Consider the following 27,707-nt stretch of genomic DNA (forward strand, 5'->3'; position numbering starts at 1 on the left):
TAAACAAACGTAATTCAAACTGTAATTAAAGCATGGTACACAGAGCTGTAAATTTCCCCAAACCGTCAGTCCATTCTGCTTCACTTTCGCAGAGTCTTTCCATTGTTTTTTTTTTGTTTGTTTTTTCCAGTTTGTGAAGAGATGCATCATGGGATGTTGAGTCTTTTTTGTGTAGTTACGGCGAGAGCCTTTTTCATCGTGATGCCCATTAAGTACGAGAGAGAAAGTCATAGTGATGAAGAGAGGATAAAAACTCTGCGAATCGTAGTTCACGCTGAGGGACGAGTGTGAAATGTGCATTAAAAAAAAAAAAAAACGTTTAGACATGGATGTAGAACCCGGACCGGGGTTTCAACTGGAATGGTTGTCATGGGTATCACCATGGCAACAGAACAAACAGCACGAGCCCGGTGGGATGAGGGGTTTCTCCAAACATCTGGAAATGTCGAATCCTTCTGCTAACAAAGTCACATATGTGAAGTCCTTGAGGAGATTCTTAACTTCGTGAACAGATCAACTGAACGTGTTAATGAGCCTTTTATAACCTGGAATAATAAAATAGCCCACTCCCTGGCCCCCAGGATCACTTCATTATCAGCAATGAATTTCCAAATGTATGACCCTAAAACCGTTCTACTGAGTCGCACATTAGCACTAACTAGTAACGAGCAGAGTGTGTATGAGGAGTGGAGAGAAGTGTTACAGTACAAAAAAACAAAAACCCTCAATATGGTTATTTACACACGGCGCAGATATCGAGTGAGCGTCCACAGCGGAGAGAGGAATACAATCAGGAACACAGAAAAAAAAAAAAAAAAAGAAACGCCGGAGACGACTTTTGTCTGCATTGCGATTCGTTCGCACCTTTTAAAAAAATTCGTCAAGTGTAAGATTGATGTTCATGATCTCGTACGCAGAGATCTTTTCTTTTTCCCACGGCGACAAAATCATAAAAAAATAAAATAAAACAACGCATTTGATTCTCTCCCTCTCTCGATCAGTAACGTCGGGGTGGTTTTTATTCAATTATTTATTTCTTTTCCTCCCGCGGCAGTGCGAGGCGACGGTCAGGGAGCCAGGAAGTGTGTGTTTGTCATTTTTCCCCAAATTTCCGTTTGGAATGTCAGACCGCGAGTCGACTCCAGGTGTTGGGCGGAGCTGGGGGTGGAGCCGGGAGCGGGTCTTGAGAAAAGGGGCGTGGTTCACAGCAGGGTGTGGCCTCCACTTTAGCCACACCCCTTCCCTGGCACAGCCGCCGATGTCTGAGCAGCCGGTCTGTTCTGGAGAAATTCTGGAGAGAGAGGGGGAGCGATTTATAATAAATGAATTATGGGCGTACACGACACATTATAATATCACTGTATAAGGCAGAGATGTGAAGATAAATCACAGTAACACTAATTCTTACCCAAGCAGTTACACTAGAGATGATACTGCATACGATCCCACTGCTATGAGAACTGATAACACTGCTACTACCAGCACTCCTAAAGCCACTACTACTATAAATGCTCTAAAAATAACGCTCCTTCAGCTGCTAGTTTGAATGCCATTGATTTTGACTACTAAGAGCATTCCAGTGCTGCTTCACCAGCAATATCCCTATTCGCTGAACTACTGCTACTCACTGTGTTCAATACTACTACCAACAAGAGTGTTTATAATACTGCCTGTGCTTCTGCAGGTTTGCTGATATTACTTAAAGCTCGAGGGTTAAAGGCCATGCTCAAAAGATGCAGCACTATACCGTCAGCAGCAAAGCACCTCCACACCTCATACCTTCTGACACTCATCCGACCAGAGGACAGTTTTACACTGATGACAGTGAGAATCCTCTACTTGTTGTTCTTCAGAAAGTCATGCTTTCTTCGCCATAGTCCTGACTCTCTGTCTCTTCTGAACAGTGAATGTTAAAATATGTCTCCCACTTTAACTCTGAAAAGCACTGATGTAAATCGGGGGTTTCCGAGGCTGGTAATTATAATAAATGTATCCTCTGCAGCAGAGGTAGCTCTTGGTCTTGTTTTTTCTGGGACGGTCCTCATAAGAGCCTCTTTCTTCATAGCGTTTGATGGTTTTGGAGACTGCACTTAGGAGTACGGTTAAAATTCTGGAGATGTTTCGGATTGACGGAGCTTCATTTCTGAAAATAATAATGAAACTTTTCTCTTTTCTTAACTGAGTGCTTCTTGCCATAATAAGGATTTGCAGTAGCACTACTGGGGATTTGGACATCGTACTCACCCTTTTCTCTGCACAACACAACGGAAGCTCTAAAGCAGTGGTCCCCAACCTTTTTTGCACCACAGACCGGATTAATGTCAGACAATATTTTCACAGACCGGTCTTTAATGTGTGGTGGATAAATATGACAAAATAAAATGATACGAGCATAAAAACTGGGATTTTCTTAATATAATAATAAAAGTGAATCCACTGTGGTGGTGTTTGTTAATTTTGTTCGCTTGGGGGTTTAAATTTAGCGGTAATGTATTGTGTTAGCGGTTGGCGCCCCTTTAAGAAGGTAGTGGATGGAGGTAAGACGTGACCGAGGCATCATGACCTGCATCAAGAGTGAGTCATAGACAGATGTGGAGGAGAGAATCTGGGAATTTTCCAAATTAAAACATCGTTCAGACTCAGATAAATAAAACGGAAATAACCCACACATAATACTAATTGACCCACGGACCGGTGCGGGTCTGCGGCCTGGGGGTTGGGGACCACTGGTGTAAAGCACATTAAAAAGAAAGAAATGTCACAATCGGTCTCCACAGCAACCCAAAAGAATTTTAAACACAGCAAACACAGTTACCAGAACTGCAAATGCATTCAAGACCTAGACCCAAAAGAGTAAAAAGGAAGCAGAGCGAAGAAAGGAACCAGCATGATGTTTTTTCTGCTGAACCTGACCTGATTCTAATCACTGCATTCCTCTCTGATGCACATCAGATCACATTTCAGCTCAGAAATAAAAAGCTGGCATGGAATTGAAACACTCCTCCCACATGGCTGTTACTGTTAATCCCAGTCCCTCAGGTTCTTTTACATTTTAAATTAAACAAATAGAAAACTTTTTATTTACAGAACACAGATGAAGGTTGTGCAATATTCAAGCCCCACCCACCCAAACCAGCAGTTTGTATAAAAACCTGAATAACTGAAACTGAGTATCAGATTACACAAGAAGCCAGCAGTAACAGAGTAAAATAAATCAAATCTATACATGGGGAAAGAAAGTCCAATAATTAGCAATACACCAATGGCCAAAAGTATGTGGACACCTGACCATAAGATTAATGTGTGCTTTCTGAACATCCCATTACACATTTAATCTATATCTGCTTTTGCACTAGATTTTGTGGAGATGTGTGAGATTGTTAGTAAAGTCAGGTAGGTAAAAAGATGAGGAGGCCTGGGTGTACAGTAGTGTATGTGTGTGTGTGTGTGTGTGTGTGTGTGTTTGTGTGAGAGAGAGAATAGTATGGATAAAGAAATACATGTGTGTGGAAGACTCGGGTGTCCCAATACTTTTGGCTGCAGCGTGTGTAAGGTTGTACAATGCGTTACTGCATGACGTGTGTTCAGGTGTGAGGCGGGAGTTCACCTGTTGGCATCGCTCGCACTGATACGGTTTCTCTCCGCTGTGGACGCGCTTGTGTCTCTCCAGGTGATATCTCTGGATGAAGCGCATGTCACACATATCACATGCAAATGGCTTCTCACCTGTATACACACACACACACACACACACACACACACACACACACACACACACAGATTTGTTCATCATCAACTCTGGTGCAGTAATTTCAAGAGAAAATATATTTAATCAGTCATAAAATACAATCACAATGACTTTATACAAACTCGAGTTTGTAGTGAAGGCTGATATTAAAGAGAAAGACGTCTCTACGGTTAACATAACGAGCGCAGCGTGGACGATTCAGTGCTCTGGTACGACTCTGGTCTGAAAAACTCGCAAAAAGCTTCATAATATAACTGAAAATAAAAACAGATTTATTCATATATAATTAATCACTGAATAAAATTAAGGCATTTATACATTTCTTTAAAAAGTCATTAGTTTAACTAATTACTCAACTTTATTTTATTAAAGTACATTAAAGTATAATTATTGGTTGAACATTTGTATAGAATTTATCATGTTATTTATTTTAACAAGTCAAATCCTAATGCTGAAACATTAAACATTTAAACAAATGTAATAAGACATGTTTTTGTTATGAATTAATAATTTATTAATTAGAAAAAGCCTATAAGCACTTTCGTGTGTCATTTTAAAAAAAATCTTTTTTTTATATACGGTTTATGATTTTTATGCTGTTGACCTTTATGACACGTTTTATTGTTAATTAACGTGAAGAAAAGAAGCCACGTGCTCTTTGTGAAGATAAAATGGAGAGAGTGGAATTAGTCAGTGTGTCGTTGACACGGGGAGTCGGGGGGAGTTATGGGGAGTTACGAGGGGAGTGTTTGTGTTACAGAGAGGGGCAGAAACACATACCCGTGTGAGTGAGGCTGTGTCTCTCCAAGTGGTAACGCTGGAAAAATCTCATGTCACACATTGAGCAAGCGTACGGCTTCACCCCTAAACGCACAGATCACCAAGTCTCAGATACACTCAGCATTGAGAACACACCATACACTGATCACCTGTCAACCTCCACACACACACACGCACGCACACACAGAGAGACAGACAGCAGGCACACATTTACAGACGCACAGTCACACACACACGCGTGCAGACACACAAGCACAGACCTGCACCTGCACCTGCTCTCGCAGGCACATAGACGCACGCGCAGGCAGGCACACAGACAGGCGCGCGCAGGCAGGCACACAGACAGGCGCGCGCAGGCAGGCACACAGACAGGCGCGCAGGCAGGCACACAGACAGGCGCGCAGGCAGGCACACAGACAGGCACGCGCAGGCAGGCACACAGACAGGCACGCGCAGGCAGGCACACAGACAGGCGCGCGCAGGCACACAGACAGACGCGCGCAGGCACACAGACAGACGCGCGCAGGCACACAGACAGACGCGCAGGCACAGACAGGCGCTGGCAGGCACACAGACAGGCGCTGGCAGGCACACAGACAGACGCGCGCAGGCACACAGACAGACGCGGCGCGGGCACACAGACAGACGCGGCGCGGGCACACACAGACAGGCGCAGGCACACAGACAGACACGCGCAGGCACACAGACAGACACGCGCAGGCACACAGACAGACACGCGCAGGCACACAGACAGACACGCGCAGGCACACACGCAGATGCGCACGCTGGCAAGCAGGTACACAGAGGGGCGCGCAGACAGACAAGCACAGGTAGACACGCAGACACGCGAGCTGGCAGGCAGGCACACAGAGGCGCGCAGGCACACAAATAGGAACACAGACATGCAGGCGCACACGCACGCTAAAACTAAGTATTTGAAAAGTGAGAGATACGCCTGAGCTCCATCAGATTTTACCCTCAACTTAATTTGGTCACTTCTGTCTCTCTGTGATTACAATATTGTGGTATGATACAGAATTCTGATGTGGATCAACAAATGTGGTGGCTGTGAAGCTCAGAATGAAGATAAACTGGAAATCATTCATATTAACATATTAATGCAGTAAGCGACCTGTACATCCTCTACATCGTGAACAACCACTCGTATTACACGTGTGCTCCTGAGAGTAACACATCAAAATAAATCCTCGACCTCGTCAATTTTTGATCACACAGTGTGGAATTTTAACTGTGTGGGTCCAAAAAAAGTTTGGATTAATGAGCAGAAATACATCTTCACAATGGATCACAAGATCAGGAACTCCGAGCTCCTTCCAGAACATTCAGAGAAAACCACCCGATAAAAGAAACTGAGGACGAGTTTGTCTGCACAAAGGTGAAAACACCTCAGCTGAAGGATGATTTAGTGCTCATTATTATGACTATTATTAATTATTGGCTTTAAATGTAGTAAAAATAACCTCCACTTGTGTATTTTCCAGTCTGTACCCTGATCATTTCACACTCCCAGCTGTCTGTGCACTTTACCTTTTATGGAGTTTTGTGGGTTTGTTATATATGCAAATGAATTGTGTTAAGAAACGCACACTCTGCACTTCATAGTTTAAAAGAAACTCAGCACTGCTACATTTTTAGCATATACACATTGACAACTTTAATAGACTTTACCAACTAATGTGTGTGTCTGGACTAATGTATGGTAAACACCCACCTCGTCTAATCAGAATCTGATTACAAAGAAATCTACATCCAGCAGTGAGGTCTTAAACTTCACATGCATGTCCTTTTAATAATTTTACTTCACTACATTCTGAACAGCTGTATGATGTAAAAAGCACAGGAGAAGAAGAGTTAGTGATTCTGAAGTCCTACTGGTAAAAATTCATCTCACACAATAGACGGAAATGCAGGTGTGAAACAACGCTGAAATCTGACTAGACACTGATAAGAAGAAAATATCCGTCATCTCAGTTAGCAGCTAGCGTTTTGCTAAGAAAAGCCAGGACACAAACGAAAAACCCCACGTAGAAAAACTGACGACAAAAATGCACTTGGTGAGAAAACGTGTTTGGAGTAAGTTCACTTCAAGCAAACATGAACGCACGTTTTATTACAGTGTCCTGGTGTCAGGCAAGAAACCGGTGGGAAAAAAATTTGAATAACCAGAAGGAATTAAAAAAGAAAACCTGAAAGTTGATGTTTCTACGAGATAAGCACGAGTTTATTTTTAGAGTCCCAAACGTGCGCTATCTAACAAACGCACAGCAACCTGACAGCAAAAAACCCAACGCATTACTCATAAAGCGTCAGACACCTAATATACAAACTGTGATATGGGCTAATAACAACAAGTGAACAAACCTGAACCAAACAAAAAACAAACGATTTCTTTAAATAGCTTTCTGCAGGATGTCCGAAACTACAGATAGGGAGGTGTGCAGGAGTGTGAGTCACTCCAGCTTTCAGCTACACATCTGTTACCGTGTCGCATTACATAGCAACGAACAACACGCGCACGCACACACACACACACACACACACACACACACACACACACACACATTACAGATTGGAGCAGATCATAAACTGATTTAGAGGGTTTTGCTTGCGTGTCGATGAGAGGCACATACCAGTGTGAGTGAGGCTGTGTCTCTGCAGGTGGTAACGTTGAAAAAACCTCATGTCGCACATCGAGCAAGCGTACGGCTTCACCCCTAAATACACAGAGCACCCATCATTCACATTTACCCCTCACACCTTTCCTTTCTCTCTCTCACACACACACACACACACACACACACACACACACACACACACACACACACACACACACACACACACACACACACACACACACACACACACACACACACACACACACAGTACCCGGGCATGTCCTGACAACATATATCCTAACATTATATCCTCCTAATCCTTTTACAATCTCACAGTCATGACCACTGTATTTAACTCTAAACTACTCTATCCGGTGTATTTAACTCTAACTACTCTATCCGGTGTATTTAACTCTAAACTACTCTATCCGTGTATTTAACTCTAAACTACTCTATCCGGTGTATTTAACTCTAAACTACTCTATCCTGTATTTAACTCTAAACTACTCTATCCGTGTATTTAACTCTAATCTACTCTATCCGGTGTATTTAACTCTAAACTACTCTATCCACTGTATTTAACTCTAATCTACTCTATCCGGTGTATTTAACTCTAAACTACTCTATCCACTGTATTTAACTCTAACTACTCTATCCGGTGTATTTAACTCTAAACTACTCTATCCACTGTATTTAACTCTAATCTACTCTATCCACTGTATTTAACTCTAAACTACTCTATCCACTGTATTTAACTCTAAACTACTCTATCCGTGTATTTAACTCTAAACTACTCTATCCGTGTATTTAACTCTAATCTACTCTATCCGTGTATTTAACTCTAATCTACTCTATCCGTGTATTTAACTCTAATCTACTCTATCCGTGTATTTAACTCTAAACTACTCTATCCGATTGTATTTAACTCTAAACTACTCTATCCACTGTATTTAACTCTAAACTACTCTATCCGTGTATTTAACTCTAATCTACTCTATCCGTATTTAACTCTAAACTACTCTATCCGTGTATTTAACTCTAAACTACTCTATCCGTGTATTTAACTCTAAACTACTCTATCCGTGTATTTAACTCTAAACTACTCTATCCGGTGTATTTAACTCTAAACTACTCTATCCGTGTATTTAACTCTAAACTACTCTATCCGGTGTATTTAACTCTAATCTACTCTATCCTGTATTTAACTCTAAACTACTCTATCCGTATTTAACTCTAATCTACTCTATCCACTGTATTTAACTCTAAACTACTCTATCCACTGTATTTAACTCTAAACTACTCTATCCGTGTATTTAACTCTAATCTACTCTATCCACTGTATTTAACTCTAAACTACTCTATCCACTGTATTTAACTCTAAACTACTCTATCCGGTGTATTTAACTCTAAACTACTCTATCCGATTGTATTTAACTCTAAACTACTCTATCCGTGTATTTAACTCTAAACTACTCTATCCGTGTATTTAACTCTAAACTACTCTATCCGTGTATTTAACTCTAATCTACTCTATCCGTGTATTTAACTCTAACTACTCTATCCGGTGTATTTAACTCTAAACTACTCTATCCGGTGTATTTAACTCTAAACTACTCTATCCGTGTATTTAACTCTAATCTACTTTACCCAGTGTATTTAACTCTAATCTACTCTATCCACTGTATTTAACTCTAATCTACTCTATCCACTGTATTTAACTCTAAACTACTCTATCCGATTGTATTTAACTCTAAACTACTCTATCCGGTGTATTTAACTCTAATCTACTCTATCCGGTGTATTTAACTCTAAACTACTCTATCCGGTGTATTTAACTCTAATCTACTCTATCCGGTGTATTTAACTCTAATCTACTCTATCCGTGTATTTAACTCTAAACTACTCTATCCGTGTATTTAACTCTAAACTACTCTATCCGGTGTATTTAACTCTAAACTACTCTATCCGTGTATTTAACTCTAAACTACTCTATCCGTGTATTTAACTCTAAACTACTCTATCCGGTGTATTTAACTCTAATCTACTCTATCCACTGTATTTAACTCTAAACTACTCTATCCGTGTATTTAACTCTAAACTACTCTATCCGTGTATTTAACTCTAAACTACTCTATCCGGTGTATTTAACTCTAAACTACTCTATCCGTGTATTTAACTCTAATCTACTCTATCCACTGTATTTAACTCTAATCTACTCTATCCACTGTATTTAACTCTAAACTACTCTATCCGGTGTATTTAACTCTAAACTACTCTATCCGGTGTATTTAACTCTAAACTACTCTATCCGGTGTATTTAACTCTAAACTACTCTATCCGTGTATTTAACTCTAAACTACTCTATCCACTGTATTTAACTCTAATCTACTCTATCCACTGTATTTAACTCTAATCTACTCTATCCACTGTATTTAACTCTAATCTACTCTATCCACTGTATTTAACTCTAATCTACTCTATCCACTGTATTTAACTCTAATCTACTCTATCCACTGTATTTAACTCTAATCTACTTTACCCAGTGTATTTAACTCTAATCTACTCTATCCACTGTATTTAACTCTAATCTACTCTATCCGTGTATTTAACTCTAATCTACTCTATCCGGTGTATTTAACTCTAAACTACTCTATCCGTGTATTTAACTCTAAACTACTCTATCCGGTGTATTTAACTCTAAACTACTCTATCCGTGTATTTAACTCTAAACTACTCTATCCGTGTATTTAACTCTAAACTACTCTATCCGTGTATTTAACTCTAATCTACTCTATCCACTGTATTTAACTCTAAACTACTCTATCCGTGTATTTAACTCTAAACTACTCTATCCGTGTATTTAACTCTAAACTACTCTATCCGGTGTATTTAACTCTAAACTACTCTATCCGTGTATTTAACTCTAATCTACTCTATCCACTGTATTTAACTCTAATCTACTCTATCCACTGTATTTAACTCTAAACTACTCTATCCGGTGTATTTAACTCTAAACTACTCTATCCGGTGTATTTAACTCTAAACTACTCTATCCGGTGTATTTAACTCTAAACTACTCTATCCGGTGTATTTAACTCTAAACTACTCTATCCACTGTATTTAACTCTAATCTACTCTATCCACTGTATTTAACTCTAATCTACTCTATCCACTGTATTTAACTCTAATCTACTCTATCCACTGTATTTAACTCTAATCTACTCTATCCACTGTATTTAACTCTAATCTACTCTATCCACTGTATTTAACTCTAATCTACTTTACCCAGTGTATTTAACTCTAATCTACTCTATCCACTGTATTTAACTCTAATCTACTCTATCCACTGTATTTAACTCTAATCTACTCTACCCACTGTATTTAACTCTAAACAGTGTTCGCTATTTAAATAAGGTAGGTTTTTGTCCACATGAAGCTCCTGAACCATGCACACCTACAAAAATAAGTTCTACTTTGTATTCTCAAATATTTCGTTCAATTAAAAAAAAAAAAAAAGGCTGCAAAAAAAAAAGAAACAACATTTTCCTGATCCAGACAAGGTTCTGGGTAGTCAACATCGCAACATTTTTATAATTCCATTTTTATTGTAAACATTTTTTTTTGTCATGTACTGCAATTATATTTTTTACTTTCAAATGTTTTAATCCTTTTATTCTTATGTTATAGAACAATAGTCACTGCATGTCATAGAATGAATGGTTATAAATGTTGCACAGTAGCATTAAGATGAAATATTTAGAAACAGAAAACAGCTAAAATAGTTCTAAAACGTCATGGAGTGCTGAAAGAACATTTTCTACATGCTTTTTTTATGGATGAATTTTGGTATTTCACCGCAGCAATGTGGATCTGTAGTAGCTACAAACTCGAGTTTGTTGTTGGTAGAGTTGAAATATATTTATTGTGTGCAGGTGGCTATAATGAGAGACGAAACCTACCCGTATGGGTCAGGCTGTGTCTCTGCAGGTGGTAGCGTTGGAAAAAACGCATGTCACACATGTTACAAGCATAGGGCTTCACCCCTAAGTGCAAGAAAAACAAAAAAACAAAAATGTATTAGCCATATCAGTAACCGGGCAAACTCACACTCCCTACCATATATTTACTAAAGTAGCTCAAATGATCGTCAGATACAAATCACAAGTCATAAATCTAAAAAGGATTTTAGCACATATGGTTTTATTCTGTAATAAATTTTATCTTTTAGGCATGTGCCAATTAATCGTTATAGGAGACGGATATTAGCCTAAATGTCAACCGAAATGTTGTAATGGGAGCGGACTGTCCTGTGAAGGTTCTGATCATGGAAGGGGTTCTTCAGTGCTATGTGATGCGTCTGCTATGTGAAGTGGTTGAGGTTTTGGACTTCGGATTGGAAAATTGAGTTTAAATCCCAGCACCACCAGGCTGCCACAGCTGGGCCCTTGAGCAAGGCCCTTAACCCTGAACTGCTCAGTAGTATAAATGATTAATGTAAGCTGGTGTGGATAAGGGCATCTGCCAAGTGCCATAATTATAAATATAATTGTTAATGTTAGATTTTGTGGTTTTAATGACAATTTTGCGATAAGCAGCCACATCGCAACTTTCGTTGTGTTATAGGAATTTAATTCAATTCAATTGTTTATTTGTGTTGCGCTTTTAATAATGAACATCGTCTCAGAGCAGCTTTACACAGATAATGTGGTGATAAAAATAAAGATGTTCTTTATAAGTGTAAGTTTGTAACTAATCAACAAGTCGGTGGAGACTGTGGTGAAGGAAAAATTCCCTGAGATGGAATAAGGAAGAAACATTAAGAGGAACCAGACTCAAGAGGGAACCTCATCCTCATCTGGGTTCCACCGAATGTCCATTTATTACAGATAAACAATGTTGAGGTGATGATCAAATGCAATTTAATAAATCTAACTGAGAAAACATTTGGAAAACAAAAGGCCATTTTAATTTTAATTCACTTTCAGAGCATCTTCATTCAAATGTGTGTGTTACTAAAAATAACGCTGCGGAAATCTTCTATAAAATAATAAATAAAAATAAAAAAAATCGGCACATGCCTAAGTACAATCATTCGGCAGTAGAGGAATTACTGATTTTATTTACTCCTAAACTGTTGCCTGTAAAGGAGATTGTCCCTCCAGCCAAGGGAACGAACGCTACTAAAACTAAACATCTGCACATCATCATCATCAAATGACTTCAAATTATAAAATACTTCAAGAGTATCGAGTTTGATGAAGCATGCTGATGTTTAACACTGTTGCCAACTTGAATCATAACCAAAAAGGTATATACTTTTATCTTTAAGACCAAATACTTCACTCAGAAAAATGTTCAAGGGATTAATACCAACTATTACTCTGAGTCTAGCAGTGGTACGACTAATAAATATATATACACACATACACACACCTGATACAAAGCAAAACAGCATGAGTAATAAGTATGCTTGACTATAAAGAAACGATAGCATGGAATGTGTTATACCACAAGTAGACCACAGTGTAGTATTGCTGTATCTGGAGTACAGGAGAAGCAGTAGAGCATGTTTTTTTTTATCACACATGTATAACGAGTATCAATGTAGTAAATACAGCAAACACTAATTATGGAACTAGTTTATGTTCAAATATCAAGTATACAAATATAAAAATACATTAGAACAGTAGAATTAGACTGGGATAGCAGATAGAAGTTACTGTAAACATGTAGCCTAATTATCTGACTATAAAACTAACTGCATAAAAGACTATTCATTCCATAAATGTACAAATATTTATGTATTAGATGTTTAGAAAAAGTACAAAATAAGAACACTTGTAGTACAAGATATAATATTACACTATAACACTAGTCTGAGTGTAGTAAGCTAAGTATAAACATACCAGTGCACCACATATACAACGTTTAAATATATTCAATAAAGCAAAGCGTATCTACAAAAGTAATAATGTGTGTAAACAAAATTTTTTAATCAATTGTGAAATTTCCGTTACAGAAGTTGGCAACAGTGCTCAGGTCGTGTGCTTTATTTGTATAGTGGGTTGAGGTAGAAAGACACATACCCGTGTGAGTGAGGCTGTGTCTCTGCAGATGGTAACGGTGGAAAAAACGCATGTCACACATGGAACAAGCGTAAGGCTTCACCCCTAAATGCACAGAGCAAATTATTAGTCATGTGCATTTACTATGTCGAGAAAAAAATTAATAAAATACACGGCAAAATATCATTTACAACAGTGTTTATTATACAGATTCATAGTGATCCGAGTTTAAACTTATTTCCTGACAAATTTAAACAAATTTCAAACCCACAGTAAATTTGGAACTACAGAAATTAAATTGCAAAATTGTAATTTGTTCTTCCAAAATTTCGGGGCATTGTAATGCGATTTTATCTGAGTTAATAATGTTGTCGCTATGGTACAATTGCGCAATTAAACATTTTAATCTTGCGAAAACTTGAGAAAAGAAAAAAAATAATTTATTCTTTGAAAATGTATCAGTTAGTAAAATAATTTTACAAAATTTTGATTAGTTTTATAATTGAAAGTATTTAAATTATTTAGCAATTGTATAAATTATAGCTAATGATAACCATATGTTTAGTTTGTTTAGCTGCTAAAGTAAAAGGAGGTAAACTAAACTAATGCAGATAATAATTACACATAATACCCTTCTGAATGTGCGTGTGCTTTAAAACAATATTAGTAAGTATTTTGCATATATATATATAAATATATACGTTTTAAACTACAAATTCCTCGCTCTGGTGCAAAATCCCATATATACACATATACACACATACATTAAACAATATTATTTTAAGAATCTGTGACTGTTCCTGAGTCTCCATTACTTTCGATCAATATGATATTTTTTGAGAAGGTCATGTGCCATGGGGTGATTGAGTATAAAGAGACGAGACATACCCGTATGGGTGATGCTGTGTCTCTGGAGATGGTAGCGTTGAAAAAACCTCATATCACACATGGTGCAAGCAAATGGCTTCACCCCTAAACGTAGAGCGCTAATATTAGAATATGCGATCTCGATATTCACTAAGAATGTAACTTCTAGCTTTACAAAAGTAGCTTTACAAACGTTCTCTTCCTCTCATCACTAACTAGGAACGAGACATGCAAGTTTTAAATACGCAAACATGATAACAGTGCCGTTACAAACTCTGGGCTGCGTGTACATAACTTAGCAAACATAATGAGCAAACTGAAATCGAGAAAACGGACAAAAATCAACATTTTACACAACAAAAATGCAGCTATAAAAATGGGCATGGTTATACATCTGGTTTTGGTTTAATACGCCATGTGTTTTGGCATAGGAAAGTGACACGTACCCGTGTGGGTGAGGGTGTGTCGCTGAAGGTGACAACGCTGAAAAAACCTCATATGGCACATGGAGCAAGCATATGGCTTCACCCCTAAATAGAGTATCACTGCATTAGCATGGTTTTTTTTTTCCTCTTTCAGTTTACGGCCTTAAAGAACTCATGAGAATGTTTGTCTAACTGGGGTGGCACCAGTTTTCCAGCATGAAATGAGACTGGATTACATTTTTAATTATTGAATGCATGCATTAAATTGGTCCCATGTTAAGGTCTGGGGAATTTTGTTAAAATATTTCAGCAAAGCGGTCATGTTTACAAAGACACATACCCGTATGGGTTAGGCTGTGTCTCTGCAGGTGGTAACGCTGAAAAAACTTCATGTCACACATGGAACAAGCGTAGGGCTTCACCCCTAAACATACAGAGCACCGTTATGGAAAGATTGGCGACATATTTTTAATTAACCGCATTCAAATTCGAGTTTGTTTCAGCCAAAATATTCGATGGTGTCAAACAAATTGTGACAAATTAAACTGAGACTTGAATGCATTGTTGCCAACTCTGTTAAAATCAAAACCAAGCATTTTAATGTGAGGAAACAGATGTACAATGTTCAACACTGCTGGTCAACTTTCAACCTATAAACACTTGAATAAACTTCCAGTCCTCTACGCAAGAAATTCACATTTATTTTCAGGAAAAGATTACCGTATTTTCCGGACTATTAAACGCACCCATATATAAGCCTGAATTTGACAAAGATGTTTAATTTGAACATAAATACGCCGCACCTGTCTATAAGCCTGTCTACACTGAAACTAATGAACTTTACACAGGCTTTAATGAAAGACAGTGTCTGTTACATGGCTTGTATCTAAACAGTAGCCTACCAAGAAAGTCATTGTTCACTGTCTTCCTCCTTCCTTTCACAACTATTTCTCTCGGGAGTTTATCTTTTGGCATCGTCGTGTGTTTAAAAATCACCATCGGTGAATCTTTTCTCCCGATGCCGTGCAGCTCAGAACACAGGTGAAGTGTGTTTTCATGCCCGGTTGTTTTCAGTGTGATGAATGATTCTCATTTCCTGTAGACAGTCCGAGTGAGCGGCAGGTCAAACGTCAGAGGAACATCATCCATATTTATGATGTGGTCCGGCCCGATTCAGTGGGAGCGCATCTGATTTAATATAAAGAGTTTCATTGGTTCACCTGAACCCGTTCTGTAATTTCATTGGTCTGATGTTATGGGGTTCAGTTTTTTGGCTTGAAGTTTGTGAAACCGGAGAAAACCCAGGAAAAATCCATAAATTAGCCGCTTCATTGTTTAAGCCACGGAGTTTAAAGTGTGAGGAAAAATGTAGCGGCTTATAGTCCGAAAATACGGTAATTTTCAACTTTCAACGTTTAATCGAACAAATCTAATAGACTTTAGAGATTTTCTAATGTGGCACTTGATAAACAATCCTGCTAAATCCTGTACATGGTCAAATCCTGAGGTGGGAAAAATATCAACAGTTCTGAAAGGGAAAAAGTTGGCAACAGTGCTAATCTGCACATAAGCGTAGCCAAGTGTAAAAGGGCAAATTTGTAAGAAGAGCCGACCCCATACCCGTATGGGTTAGGCTGTGTCTCTGCAGGTGGTAACGCTGAAAAAACTTCATGTCACACATGGAACAAGCGTAGGGCTTCACCCCTAAACATACAGAGCACCGTGATGTTAAAATGCTGCAGTTACAGTACAGTACGTTTTTAACAATTTTCCGAACTAACGATTTTCAAGTCCACCTCCATACTCGAGTTTGTTTAAGCCAAAACGTTTAACGGTGTAATGCACCGAACTGAAGCTAAGACTTGAATGCATTGTTGCCAACTCTGTTAACTCAAAGATCGAGCGTGTCATTTTTACTGTGAGAAATGTACAATTCAGACTGGAGTTCAGCACTGCTTGGCAACTTTCAACCTATAAAAGTTTGATTTACTTCAAAGCTAACACCTGATTGAAACTTGAAATCGTGAAGACCTCAAGAGATCTCATTGTATTTTTAAAACCCATTAAGACCCGGTCATGGTCAGCTACTGAGGCAGGGATAAACATTTTTAAAAGGGGTAAAAGTTGGCAACAGTGCTAAACTGCACATTCGTGTAGCCAGGTGTAACAGGGCAAATTTGTAAGGAGAGACGACCCATACCCGTATGAGTGAGGCTGTGTCTCTGCAGGTGGTAGCGTTGGAAAAAACGCCTGTCACACATGGAGCAAGCGTAGGGCTTCACCCCTAAACGCACAGAGCAAATGATTAGCTCCCAGTCGGGATCAAAACACATTTTAATCCCATTTTATCCTAAACATATGCATTTTGCTAGTTTCTACAACTACAGGGTTCCAGTTTTACAACCACCAAGATCAAACGGCATGCTTTTTAGCAGTGCTTAACATAAGAGCAGAACAGAGGAGGAGGAGATATCCACAATATCCACAACATTTCTGTGTGAACAGATAATTTTCTTTAAGCACCTGTAACCACTTGGTCTCCACCCACTTGACCCTTTACCATATTAAAATACCACTTACCTTATAACATTCCTTTACCGTACCCAACCCCACACAACCCCTTTACCACACCCAACCCCCAACCACCCTTTACCCTATCCCGACCGCCCACGACCCTTTACCGTACCCAACCCCACACAACCCCTTTACCACACCCAACCCCCAACCACCCTTTACCCTATCCCGACCGCCCGCCACGACCCTTTACCCTATCCCGACCCCCCACGACCCTTTACCCTATCCCGACCGCCCGCACGACCCTTTACCCTATCCCGACCGCCCGCCACGACCCTTTACCCTATCCCGACCGCCCCCCGACCCTTTACCCTATCCCGACCGCCCGCACGACCCTTTACCCTATCCCTATCCCGACCGCCCGCCGACCCTTTACCCTATCCCGACCGCCCGCACGACCCTTTACCCTATCCCGACCGCCCGCACGACCCTTTACCGTACCTCAAGCCTTTACCATATCCCAACCCCCCACGTCCCTTTACCGTACCCCGACCCCAGCTGACCCTGGACAATATCCAATCCCCAATAGACTCTAAACCGTACAAAAATCCTACCTGATCCTACAAGATACCATTCCCAAGTCCCACTTGAGCCTATTTTATACCCAAATATTACTGGACACTATAAACATCTTGACGCAGCACAATGCCCAAGTCCCATCTAATCCTTTACCATACCAATAATCCCACTTATCCTTTGCCCTATTACATACCTTAATCAAACCTGATTTAATACCATATCCAAGTCCACCGTGACCCTCTTACCTTAGTAAGTCCCACTAGACACTACACCCTACCCAAATGCCACTTGACTATACACCATAGCCAAATTCGTTTAGTAAAATCTCACTAAATATGACTTATACCAAAAGGTTCCCCTGAATTTGCATTACATGTACCAAAATATCTTTATCTATTGTCTGCAATTTAGAATACAACATACCAAGTAAGCTTCTTAAAAATGTTATTAAATGTCCATAATCAGGACTTCAAAGCAGTAGAGAAGTGTTAGCCCTGTCACCTAAAGGTCGCAAGAATGAATTCAGATAACACTACAGTCATTTGTGGCCTACCAATTACAGTGACATGCACAAGGAGGTGGGCTGATAGGGCTTTCCTCTATAGAATAAATAAGGGAGAAAACAGGGCAAAAAAGAAATATATTAAACCAAATTCTCCTTGACATGCAGTAACAGAAATAATTGCTAGAATTTATAAAAGGTTCCCCATTTAGCATTCAGGCATGTGGCCTTTTTTCACTAATTAAAAGTTACCTCCTGGTTAGAAACGACAAGGAAGGACAACATGTGCCAGGGTTTTGCTCCCCCTTTATTGCATTAGCACTTTGCTGCAGTTACTGTCAGCTATTTACATTTGCTCTAAAATGTGTTTCACACAAAATATTGACGAGCTCATAAATATTGTGGATACTCTGCAGAATACTGGCTCAGAAACACATGATATTTGCAGACAATGTGGTCGCAGGCACGAGCCGTGCTTCCTGAATAACAGCAGCTATCATTTTGTTTATGGTGGAGAAAAAGATTTAGTAGGAATCACAAAATACAGACAAGTGATTGGTTTCCAATAAAAGCAGAAGCCATGCTGATGAACATCTAGCATGCGAAACAGACGATGAAAAAGGCACAGCGCAGGGAGTTATGCACTGCAATAAGCAGAAAGAAAGCGAGGAAAAATGTATGGAAAAAAAGCTTACTGGCCAATCAACGGTTACAAATTAAATGAATAACAAGATGTAAAGTGCTTCGATGCAGCCAACTGGAACAGTAAAACACGGCGGGTGGTTAAGATAAGAGGGGTCATTACCCGTATGTATGAGGCTGTGTCTCTGAAGGTGGTAACGTTGGAAAAAACGCATGTCGCACATGGTGCATGCATACGGTTTCACCCCTGAATGCACAGAGCAAGATATACATTATACACCCTTATAACATCTAATTCTTACTGGCTTTATTATTACAAGGAACAACTAAGAAACCATCACTCATGGACTTCACTTGTTCCTCATGTTTCTGTTTCCAAATCAATCTGCAGAAGGTACTTCTTAATAAAGTACTTTCTATTTATTAAAAAATTCTTCTTCAAATCAATTGCAAGTAATCAGACCCTTTATATGAGTATTAAACCCCTTAGCGTTGATTACAGCCTCAGTTCTCATGATGCTACAAGCTTCTAAAACAAGAGATGTGCTCTTCTTTAATGAATGACCTTCCTGAATGAGACCTATTTGGTTTTATGGGGAGCACTGCAGAAATGCATTTATAGTATTGTTCCAAAATCATACCTGCTTTGTTCTCGGTCATTGCCGAGTTATGAAGCAATCCTTCATCCCAAACAAGCAGGTTTTTTTTTTTTTATGCTGCCACCACCATGTGAACATCAAACATCAACAATGGACTCTAAAGTCTTTAATAGTGATGTGCTGCACAGATGGTCGCCTTTCTAGCAGGTTCCTCCATCTCCATCACAGAGAAACCAGAATGTGTTCACCTCCTATTTGCTCGTTTTGGCTACAGATTCCAGAATGGTCTCTGTGCATAAAAGCTGTAATGTTCTCCCAAGCCATCAAAACTGCAGTAATGTTTAGTTTTCACATGATCATGATCCTGTCTCTGTGGTCTAAAGGTAATTTGTTAGACGTGTCAGAGCTTTTGAGAGACAGAGGTGTTTCCAGATCATCACATCTCAAGAAGGTTCAATGCAAACTCAAACTGCTGACTTTTGAGTCTCAAAGAAATAAAGATCTGAATATTAGAATAAACTTTTATTTCCAATATAAACTGAAAACTGAGTTCTGCTTGTGTCATTACAGGGTTTAAACTGGACTTTTATTTTACAATCATTTTATATTAATTTGTGTCATAATGTCATAAAAGCAACTGTCAGTATTCAGATTAAATTTGAATGAGATCTTGTGTATTAAGTGACGTGTATTTAGCACAACTTCACAGCACGCGTTCATTCATTCTTGGACAGTGATTTGGAATTTATTTTAGTTTTTGTTGGTTCAAACTGAAGGATTATTTACTGACTGAATCTGAATATTTAAATGCTTGCATCCAATTAGCTAAATTTTTAATAATTTTATGATGAAATAAATAATGAAAGCTCAGTGCACTATAAAAGTTATACTACTGCAGAAAGTCTACATTTTGTCATTTTCTGTTGGGGGGGAAAAAAAACGAGAAAAGGAAACTTGAAGAGAATATTTTGAACTGCTTTAAACATCTACAAGTTGCATTGTAAAAATTAGAAAGTAGATTTTTTCCCTTTTATATCCGAGGTGTCTAAATTTGAATATTGGACCAAAAGAGAAAAAAAACCCTGCACAACGCATCAATCCGATCATTTCTCAAAAAGATTCACTAAATTTCTGATCTTATGCAGTGCATTAAAAATCAAAATCTTCTGCTGTTTCTACACATTTTATATTGTTAGATATTATAAGAAAGAAAAACAACGTAACGAGGGATTTCTCGTACCGGTGTGAGTGAGGCTGTGTCTCTCCAAGTGGTAACGCTGAATAAACCTCATGTCACATATAGCACAAGCAAATGGCTTCTCCCCTGAGGAGGTGAAGAGGAAAGAGAGAGAGAGGGAGGGAGAGAAATTTATAAAAATATTCAATGTACATTTCTTTTCATCCAAAAATATTTTAACAATAATGAAATTTATTTTATTAATTTATTTTATTATAAAATGAAATATGTTGCTTAGAAGTTAACAGCAGCACATTATTTTATTAAAAACCTGAATATACTGAAAATAAGGAAGAAAAAAAAAAGGTCCTTTTTTAAAAATGGTCAAAAACATTTTTAACCAAAAGCTTTTAAACAATAAAAAATTATTACAAAACAAACAATATATATATATATATATATATATATATATATATATATATATATATATATATATAAGTTGAAATTATGTTATTTTTTTCCCAAATTTAAAAGTTAAGTAATAAATGTAAATAATAATAAACGTTATTACTGAAGTGAATTCGAGTCGTACCGGTGTGAATGAGAATGTGTCGTTTCAGATGATACCCGCTTCGGAAGGCGCCGTAGCAGTGATCACAGATAAAGTTCTTCTGCACTTTGGAAAGAGGACAATTCCCGTTCTCGTCCACCACAACACCCTGGAAGACAAAAAAAAAATGTAGATCATCAAACACACTGAAGGTCATCTGGAGGGTTGTGTCCAAGATGTTCTGAGGAGGTCAAAAGATGTTCTGCTGAGACACATCACTTTTATAGTCATTACTGTATTCCTAATGGTCATAAACAGGAACTGCAACAAGTGCTGGCAGAAGACCACTGGGGCATTAATCACACTGCCACCAGCACACTTTTCAGTGAAGGTAGAAAATATAAAAAGGGTTGCCAGATTGTGCTATTCTACATTTAATGCACTTCTACTGTAAACAATACTGGATAGATAGAGCTGCAGGAGTAATGTTTGTACTTTACATGCTGAGAAAAAGAGAACCGCGCTTTTCATTTCTGATTCCCAAATGTTTGGGTTAGTTTCAGGTCTTGTATGTGGCCTAGAGATGCAGTTGCACTGGACATTTCATTATGGAACATCGCCGTGTCCCAGCAATCTGTAGTCACGACTGAAACTCTCTTACAGTGTTAAATTCATGAAAAAGCAGTACAGAAAACACATACTCAAGATCATATCTTTAAATAGTTTTAATTCATGGTAGAAAAATTATAATTATTTGAAAAAACACCCTGTTCTGTCTTAAAGTAAACCATTAAATCTTCTTGTCCTTCTCATTGTCTTTTCTGCTGAGAAACGCCCACACCCTTCCCCCACACCAAAACTCACCACCTCCTCCCTCCCCGCCTCGCTCTGTGTCTCTCTCTCCCTCTCACACACACACACACACACAGTGTGGGCAGTATGGCATGCACCAAGCCAGCACACACACTGCACGCAAACACACACAAAATAGATTAAAAATAACTCAGATGTTATACAACTGCACTGTATTTTAAACACAAACTTACACTAAGGAGGTGTGTGTGTGTGTGTGTGTGTGTGTGTGTGTGTTGGGAATGCATGAAATGAATTCACAACCACCCCACCCACCCCCCACCACACACACACACTCAGCACTGACCTTCCCTCCTTTCCCCTCCTGCTCTCGGACTTTACAGGGCGTTCCCGACTTCCTGTTCTTCTTCTTCAAATGCATGTCCTCATTCGGTCTCATTTCCTTCTCGTCCAGCATGCGAGGGGCATGAAAGTCTCCTTCTTTACGGACAAGCTGTGCGCGCACACACACAGATTAAAAATGCATTTCTGAAATCCATAAAGCAACCCTCACTAATCAAATACGACTCAGAACCTCATCCTTTATAAAGTATATAAATCACTTTGTTAAATTGAACATATCAATTCAGTTCTGTTCAGTAGTTAAGGGTAACGTTCAGCAAGTCATTTTTAATGTTTAGTGGTCATCATTAGTGTGCAGCGGTCACTGGAAAACTTTAGGGGTCACTGGAAATGTTCAACAGTCACTGAAAATATTTAGCAGTCAACGAAACCGGCTAGGAATCATCTAACGTTAAGCAACCAGTGGAATTAGTTAGGAGTTAACATTCAGGACTCACTGGTTATGTTCAGTAGCGACCGGACCAGTTCAGGAGTCACTGGTTATGTTCAGCTGTGACCGGAACGGTTTAGGAGTCACTGGTTATGTTCAGCTGTGACCGGAACGGTTTAGGAGTCACTGGTTATGTTCAGCAGTGCATGGAACAGTTTAGGAGTCACTGGTTATGTTCAGTAGTGACTGGAACAGTTCAGGAGTCACTGGTTATGTTCAGCAGTGACTGGAACAGTTCAGGAGTCACTGGTTATGTTCAGTAGTGACAGGAACAGTTCAAGAGTGATCAGTAGTTCGGAAATGTTCAGTAGTTTTTGGTTATGCTCAGCAGTCATGATTAACATTCAGGAGTCGTCTGGAACGTCCAGGAGTCATCTTTAGCATTCTCAGGCCCCCACTAAGGTTCAATAGTTACTATTGCTCAGCAATCATCATAAAGTTCAGTGAAAACCGGTAACGTTAAGAAAATGTCAATAACATTAACTATTCAGCACTTCCTTCACTGCTTTCCCTCCCAGTAGAGTTTTAGATGGATAGTATTTTTACTGTGTCCTAAAGAACTAGAATAATCAGAATGTATTTACTGATTCCAGCACTCTGAAAGTGTGTATAAGGGAGTGTCTGCCACATTCCATACACACTCAGTTTACAGTTCAGTAGTCAGGTGTAGTATCTACAGGCAGAATTCAGTAGTTAGTGGTACTGTCTCTCTGCCTTGCTCGGTGTAGTGTGTTATGTGTAATAATCTAACCAGTGGAGGGCAGGTCATGGCTGCTGTTAAGCCCATGTGCCCTTGTGGGTCCCTCTGAGTGGAACCTGGAACAGGGGGTGGGGCCAGCGATGTCATCATCTTCTTTGGAGCAGAAATGGTGCTGGCCTGCATCAGAGCCATGCTGGAAAGGACGGCTTCACATCCGAGCAGCCCCGCCTTCTCACACACACACACACGTATGTACATTATTATGACGATTATTACAGTACAATCATCAACAGTGAAAAATGTCCACATACACACAGGGACGGGAAAAATAAAGCAATGAAGAATGGACAAAGGAAAGAAATCTCATGGGTTTGGACCATGCACAGACTGACCCATTTCATATGGTCACGGACCGAGGTGGTTGGTATGTGTGACATCACTGAAGAGGACAAGGGGGAGGGGGAGGGGCCAGGAGCTGTCACTCAGGATGATGCACTAGACAATAGGACACACCCACTGCTATCATCTGGCACCAATTTTTCGTCCTGTCCTAGAGATATCACAGAGACAGACAGACAGAGAACAGAAAGATGGAAGGATGAACGTCAAATCTTACCCTGAAACACACCTCTCATGTGAGGATGTAGCTAGCTGGTTAGCTAGCTGCTTCTAAACTAGCAAAGATAGATACCTCATTGGGAGTGAGATTTACTTGTTACCCTGATACCTAATTGAGCTCGCTATTACTCAGGAACTGTTGCAATTTCTTTTTCAGTCATGTTAACATCACGAGTTGTGTTTATTTGTTCCAATGTTGTTGTTTTTTATAATTAATGATCTCTGTTAGCAATTAATAAAAATGCACCAACATCTAAAAATGTATTACACACAATAAAAGGCCATAAATAACATGGTGTGCATGCCGCGATAACCGCTGTTTATATTTACAGACGCACTGCTGCGCAAATCGATAAAAATATATCGCTACGGTATTGCGATGTGAAGTCTTCGATACTACCGCAGATCCGCGGTGTCACGTGACGCCTTTACGCCTCTGGCATTTAAAGATGAAAGTTTTTACTAATTTTGTGTTTTTTTATTACATTACATTGATTTATTATTCGAAAGAAATACGCGAGGAGGATTTTATTAGCCGAAAAATCAAATGATAAAATCAAGATGATGTGCTAATCTCTCCCATTTTCTGCTAATGTAAGTAAGTTGTGGTTCGGAATGACCTGAAACGGTTAGCTGACAGGATGGATACAAAAATGTAAGAGAAAAAAATAAGAATCGATTATGAAATAAAATGTGTATCAAATATTTAAGAATAAAGATGTAAGGAACAACCCAGCTCGCTTTCTGATGCTAATCCGTGCTAACAGATGCGTATGCAGATCCTGAGGTAAAGCAGGCCAGAGCTAGCTTAGCATACAAGATTAGCTTGTGTGCTAAGTACCGTTAGCGCTCCACTCCCTACCGACACCCCGATAGAAAAAAAATACACAATAAAACCGTTCAGACTGTAGATTTATTAACACGCTGACACTCGGACACACGGGGGATGTTTATAATTACACCGAAATGCAGCGTGTTGTGTTTGATTACCTTTAAATCGCTTTCGCTTTTCCGTCTGAGGAGAAAAAAAGAACCGCCTCCTAATCGCAGCGTCCACATCAGCCAGCGCGAGCTACAGTTTACAAACACAGGAAACAGCACCGGAAGTGCTCGCCGAGAACGCGCGCCCGACACAAACCCGGAAGTGCTCCCCGAGAACGCGCACAGAAGCGCTGTATAGTGTAATCACGGTTTTTTAATACACAATAATAAACCTTTCACTAATACTATTTCATTTCAATATAAAGCGCATTTCACAGAATTACTTCTTTTCTCATATTTATACCTGTTAGAGCCAATAAACCTTCCACCAACTGAATCATACATCGATCACAATATTAAAAATGTAGCCAATGATATTAAATAAACATATAAAGCAGCCACTGATGAGATATGATACGAATCCGCCCTTTCACGCTGCAGTGCGATCTGATTCAGATCTGATTCAGCACAATGCGATTCAATGCAATAGACAAAATCTGATGCACTGCAATATAATAGGTAACAGATAATACGCTTTTATTTCAGACTCACAGCAAATGATCAACTTACTTAGGCACCTTCTGACTTCATCTCATGGTCCCTTTCACAAACACGGCTTTGTAGTGCAAAAAAAAAAAGGATGAAATAAACCCAGACGCTCTTTTCCTGTTGTGTGTGCGGGAAGTTACAGCTCTACCTCTGCCATGTTAATCTGTATTCTATGTGTCTCTATAGTGTTGTGATACTTCATGCTCACATAGCAGCAGCGGTGCTGAGAGAAAAGGTTTAGCGACGAGAAATCAATCTAGATATCAGTCATTTTCTAAATAAAAAGTACAGCACAGTTACTGATGATTATATATAAATAAATAGTTTTTACCAAAGCAAAAATGTTAAAAAATTATGCATTGTGATACAAAAGGCGATCTGTTTAGCCACCTCTTGCTTTGATGAAGTTTTGCACTCTTAGTATTCCCTCAGTCTGCTTTATCAGGTCATCACCTGGAATGGTTTTAAGAAGTTCCCAGAGGTGTTCAGTGTTTGTTGGCTGCTTTTCCTTCACTCTTCCATCCATCTCCTCACAAAACATCTCAACTGATTTAGGTAGGCTGATTGTAGAGGCCAGATCATCTGATGCAGCTCTCCATCACACTCCTTCTTGAACTAATTGATCTTCCATAAAATGGAGGTATGTTTGAAGTCATTGTCCTGTTGGAAAACATATGATGGTCCCACTAAGTGCAAACCCTATAGGATGTGCATGTCATTGCAAAATGTTGTCATTGCCATGCTGGTTAAGTGTGTCCTCAATTTTAACTAAATCAGCAACAGGGTCACCAGCAAAGCACCTTCACACCATCACACCTCCTCCTGCAGTAGGTGGTTTCAGAGGCTGTTTATTCTAATAAACGTATCCTTTACAGCAGAGGTAGCTCTTGATCTTTTTTCCTGGGACGAACAGGGACAGTCTTTATCATAGATTCATCTGATTGACTGACCTTCATTCTTACAGTAATAAAGGGCCGTCTAATCTCATAACCTATGTACAGTCGTTGTAATAGCACTAATAGGGTTTTACACACACACACACACACACACACACACACACACACACACACACACACACACACACACACAGAGTACTGTGCAAGAGTTTTAGGTACCTCAAGTACAAAAAATTGCTTTCATTGCAATTGCAATTGTTCATTAATTAATGGAAAGTAAATAAAAGAATTCAAATCTAAATCAATATTTGATGTGGCCACTGTTCGGCTTTCAAGTTTTACACTTGTACACTTTGTACACTTGCACACTGTCTGGGATTTTGTCCCAATATTTATAAAGGTGTTTCTTCTCTGGAAAATTACAATCAATCTATTCACTGTATAGGTATTCAGTCATTGTAACCATTAAGTGTACTGTAGAATATTGTTCATCACACACAGCGTGCCAGCTCATCATTCATTTCTCTTTTATTAAGTTTGTTGCTCTAATTATGTTGCTGGTAGAGAGTAGTGGTGAGCATTCAGTTCATTACCCAACATTTAGCATCATCATCTGATGGGGTATACCCCTTGGCTGACTCACACTGATGAAGAAATCTTTTCGTCTGATTGCATAATGTGCAGTTGTGTAAAGTGAAACCACAATGCTCCACTGAAAACTTTCTCTTATGTAAATGTATGTTTAAATTTTCTTCCCCAAAGCTGAACACGTCTGCCAAATCTTTGCTTAATGGAATCAGAATCAACAGAAACAACTTTTATTGACTTTTACAAAAAAATCTAAACCTCTGTGCTGTGACTCACAGGTCTTCAGAACCATTCCCCAGTCTGTGGGTTCTCGCCTGTACAGCTCATCATCTGCATTGGCCGAGTCTACCTTCCCACACAGGTTTACAGAGAACACCCTGGAAACACTCAGGAGCCTGGAGTGATGCTTCACTCACCTTACAGCTACGTTCCTCTGCTCACACATACAGTTATCCAGTGCAGAACTTCAGTCACTCTCAGTGCAAACGTTTACATTCCTCTTTTTCCAGTTTATTAGAAAATTTGTTTAATAATTTAGAAAAAAAATTTTCAGATCTGTCTATATTTTGTATTGTCTTTGTTGACACACGTTTTGAGCACTAAAGTTTTTTATATATTTAAATACTATTAAAATGTAAATAATATT

At 39.1% G+C, this 27,707-nt stretch overlaps 1 protein-coding gene across 16 annotated transcripts; it reads right to left on the reverse strand.

Annotated features, from left to right (window-relative positions):
- znf740a (zinc finger protein 740a) lies at window positions 1–25,181 on the reverse strand. 16 transcript variants are annotated; one of them, XM_046874951.1, is made up of 18 exons: window positions 25,038–25,181; window positions 23,822–23,979; window positions 23,481–23,657; window positions 22,244–22,390; window positions 21,127–21,253; window positions 20,598–20,681; window positions 18,922–19,005; window positions 16,722–16,805; window positions 16,142–16,225; window positions 14,862–14,945; window positions 14,543–14,626; window positions 14,118–14,201; window positions 13,251–13,334; window positions 11,124–11,207; window positions 7,180–7,263; window positions 4,529–4,612; window positions 3,608–3,726; window positions 1–1,291 (listed from the first exon to the last, which is right to left on the reverse strand). In XM_046874951.1, exons 2-18 carry the CDS (start codon window positions 23,864–23,866, stop codon window positions 1,124–1,126), a joined length of 1,707 nt encoding a protein of 568 aa, XP_046730907.1. In that variant the 5' UTR covers window positions 23,867–23,979; window positions 25,038–25,181; the 3' UTR covers window positions 1–1,123. The 16 variants fall into 16 exon arrangements, with proteins under 16 accessions (XP_046730907.1, XP_046730914.1, XP_046730911.1 ...); XM_046874958.1 differs by lacking the exon at window positions 22,244–22,390; XM_046874955.1 differs by lacking the exon at window positions 18,922–19,005.
- Window positions 25,182–27,707: the final 2,526 nt, after the last annotated feature.

This window comes from Silurus meridionalis, chromosome 19 (assembly GCF_014805685.1).
Source record: "Silurus meridionalis isolate SWU-2019-XX chromosome 19, ASM1480568v1, whole genome shotgun sequence".
Taxonomy (NCBI): domain Eukaryota; kingdom Metazoa; phylum Chordata; class Actinopteri; order Siluriformes; family Siluridae; genus Silurus; species Silurus meridionalis.

Excerpts from the sequence above, each read along its gene's own strand:
- znf740a (XM_046874951.1), bottom strand. The coding sequence starts at position 23,866 with ATGTCACACATACCAACCACCTCGGTCCGTGACCATATGAAATGG. Across the intron at positions 23,658-23,821 it reads TCCGTGACCATATGAAATGG|GCGGGGCTGCTCGGATGTGA; the intron begins GTCAGTCTGTGC and ends GTGTGTGAGAAG. Across the intron at positions 4,613-7,179 it reads ACACAGCCTCACTCACACTG|GGGTGAAGCCGTACGCTTGC; the intron begins GTATGTGCCTCT and ends CTGTGCGTTTAG.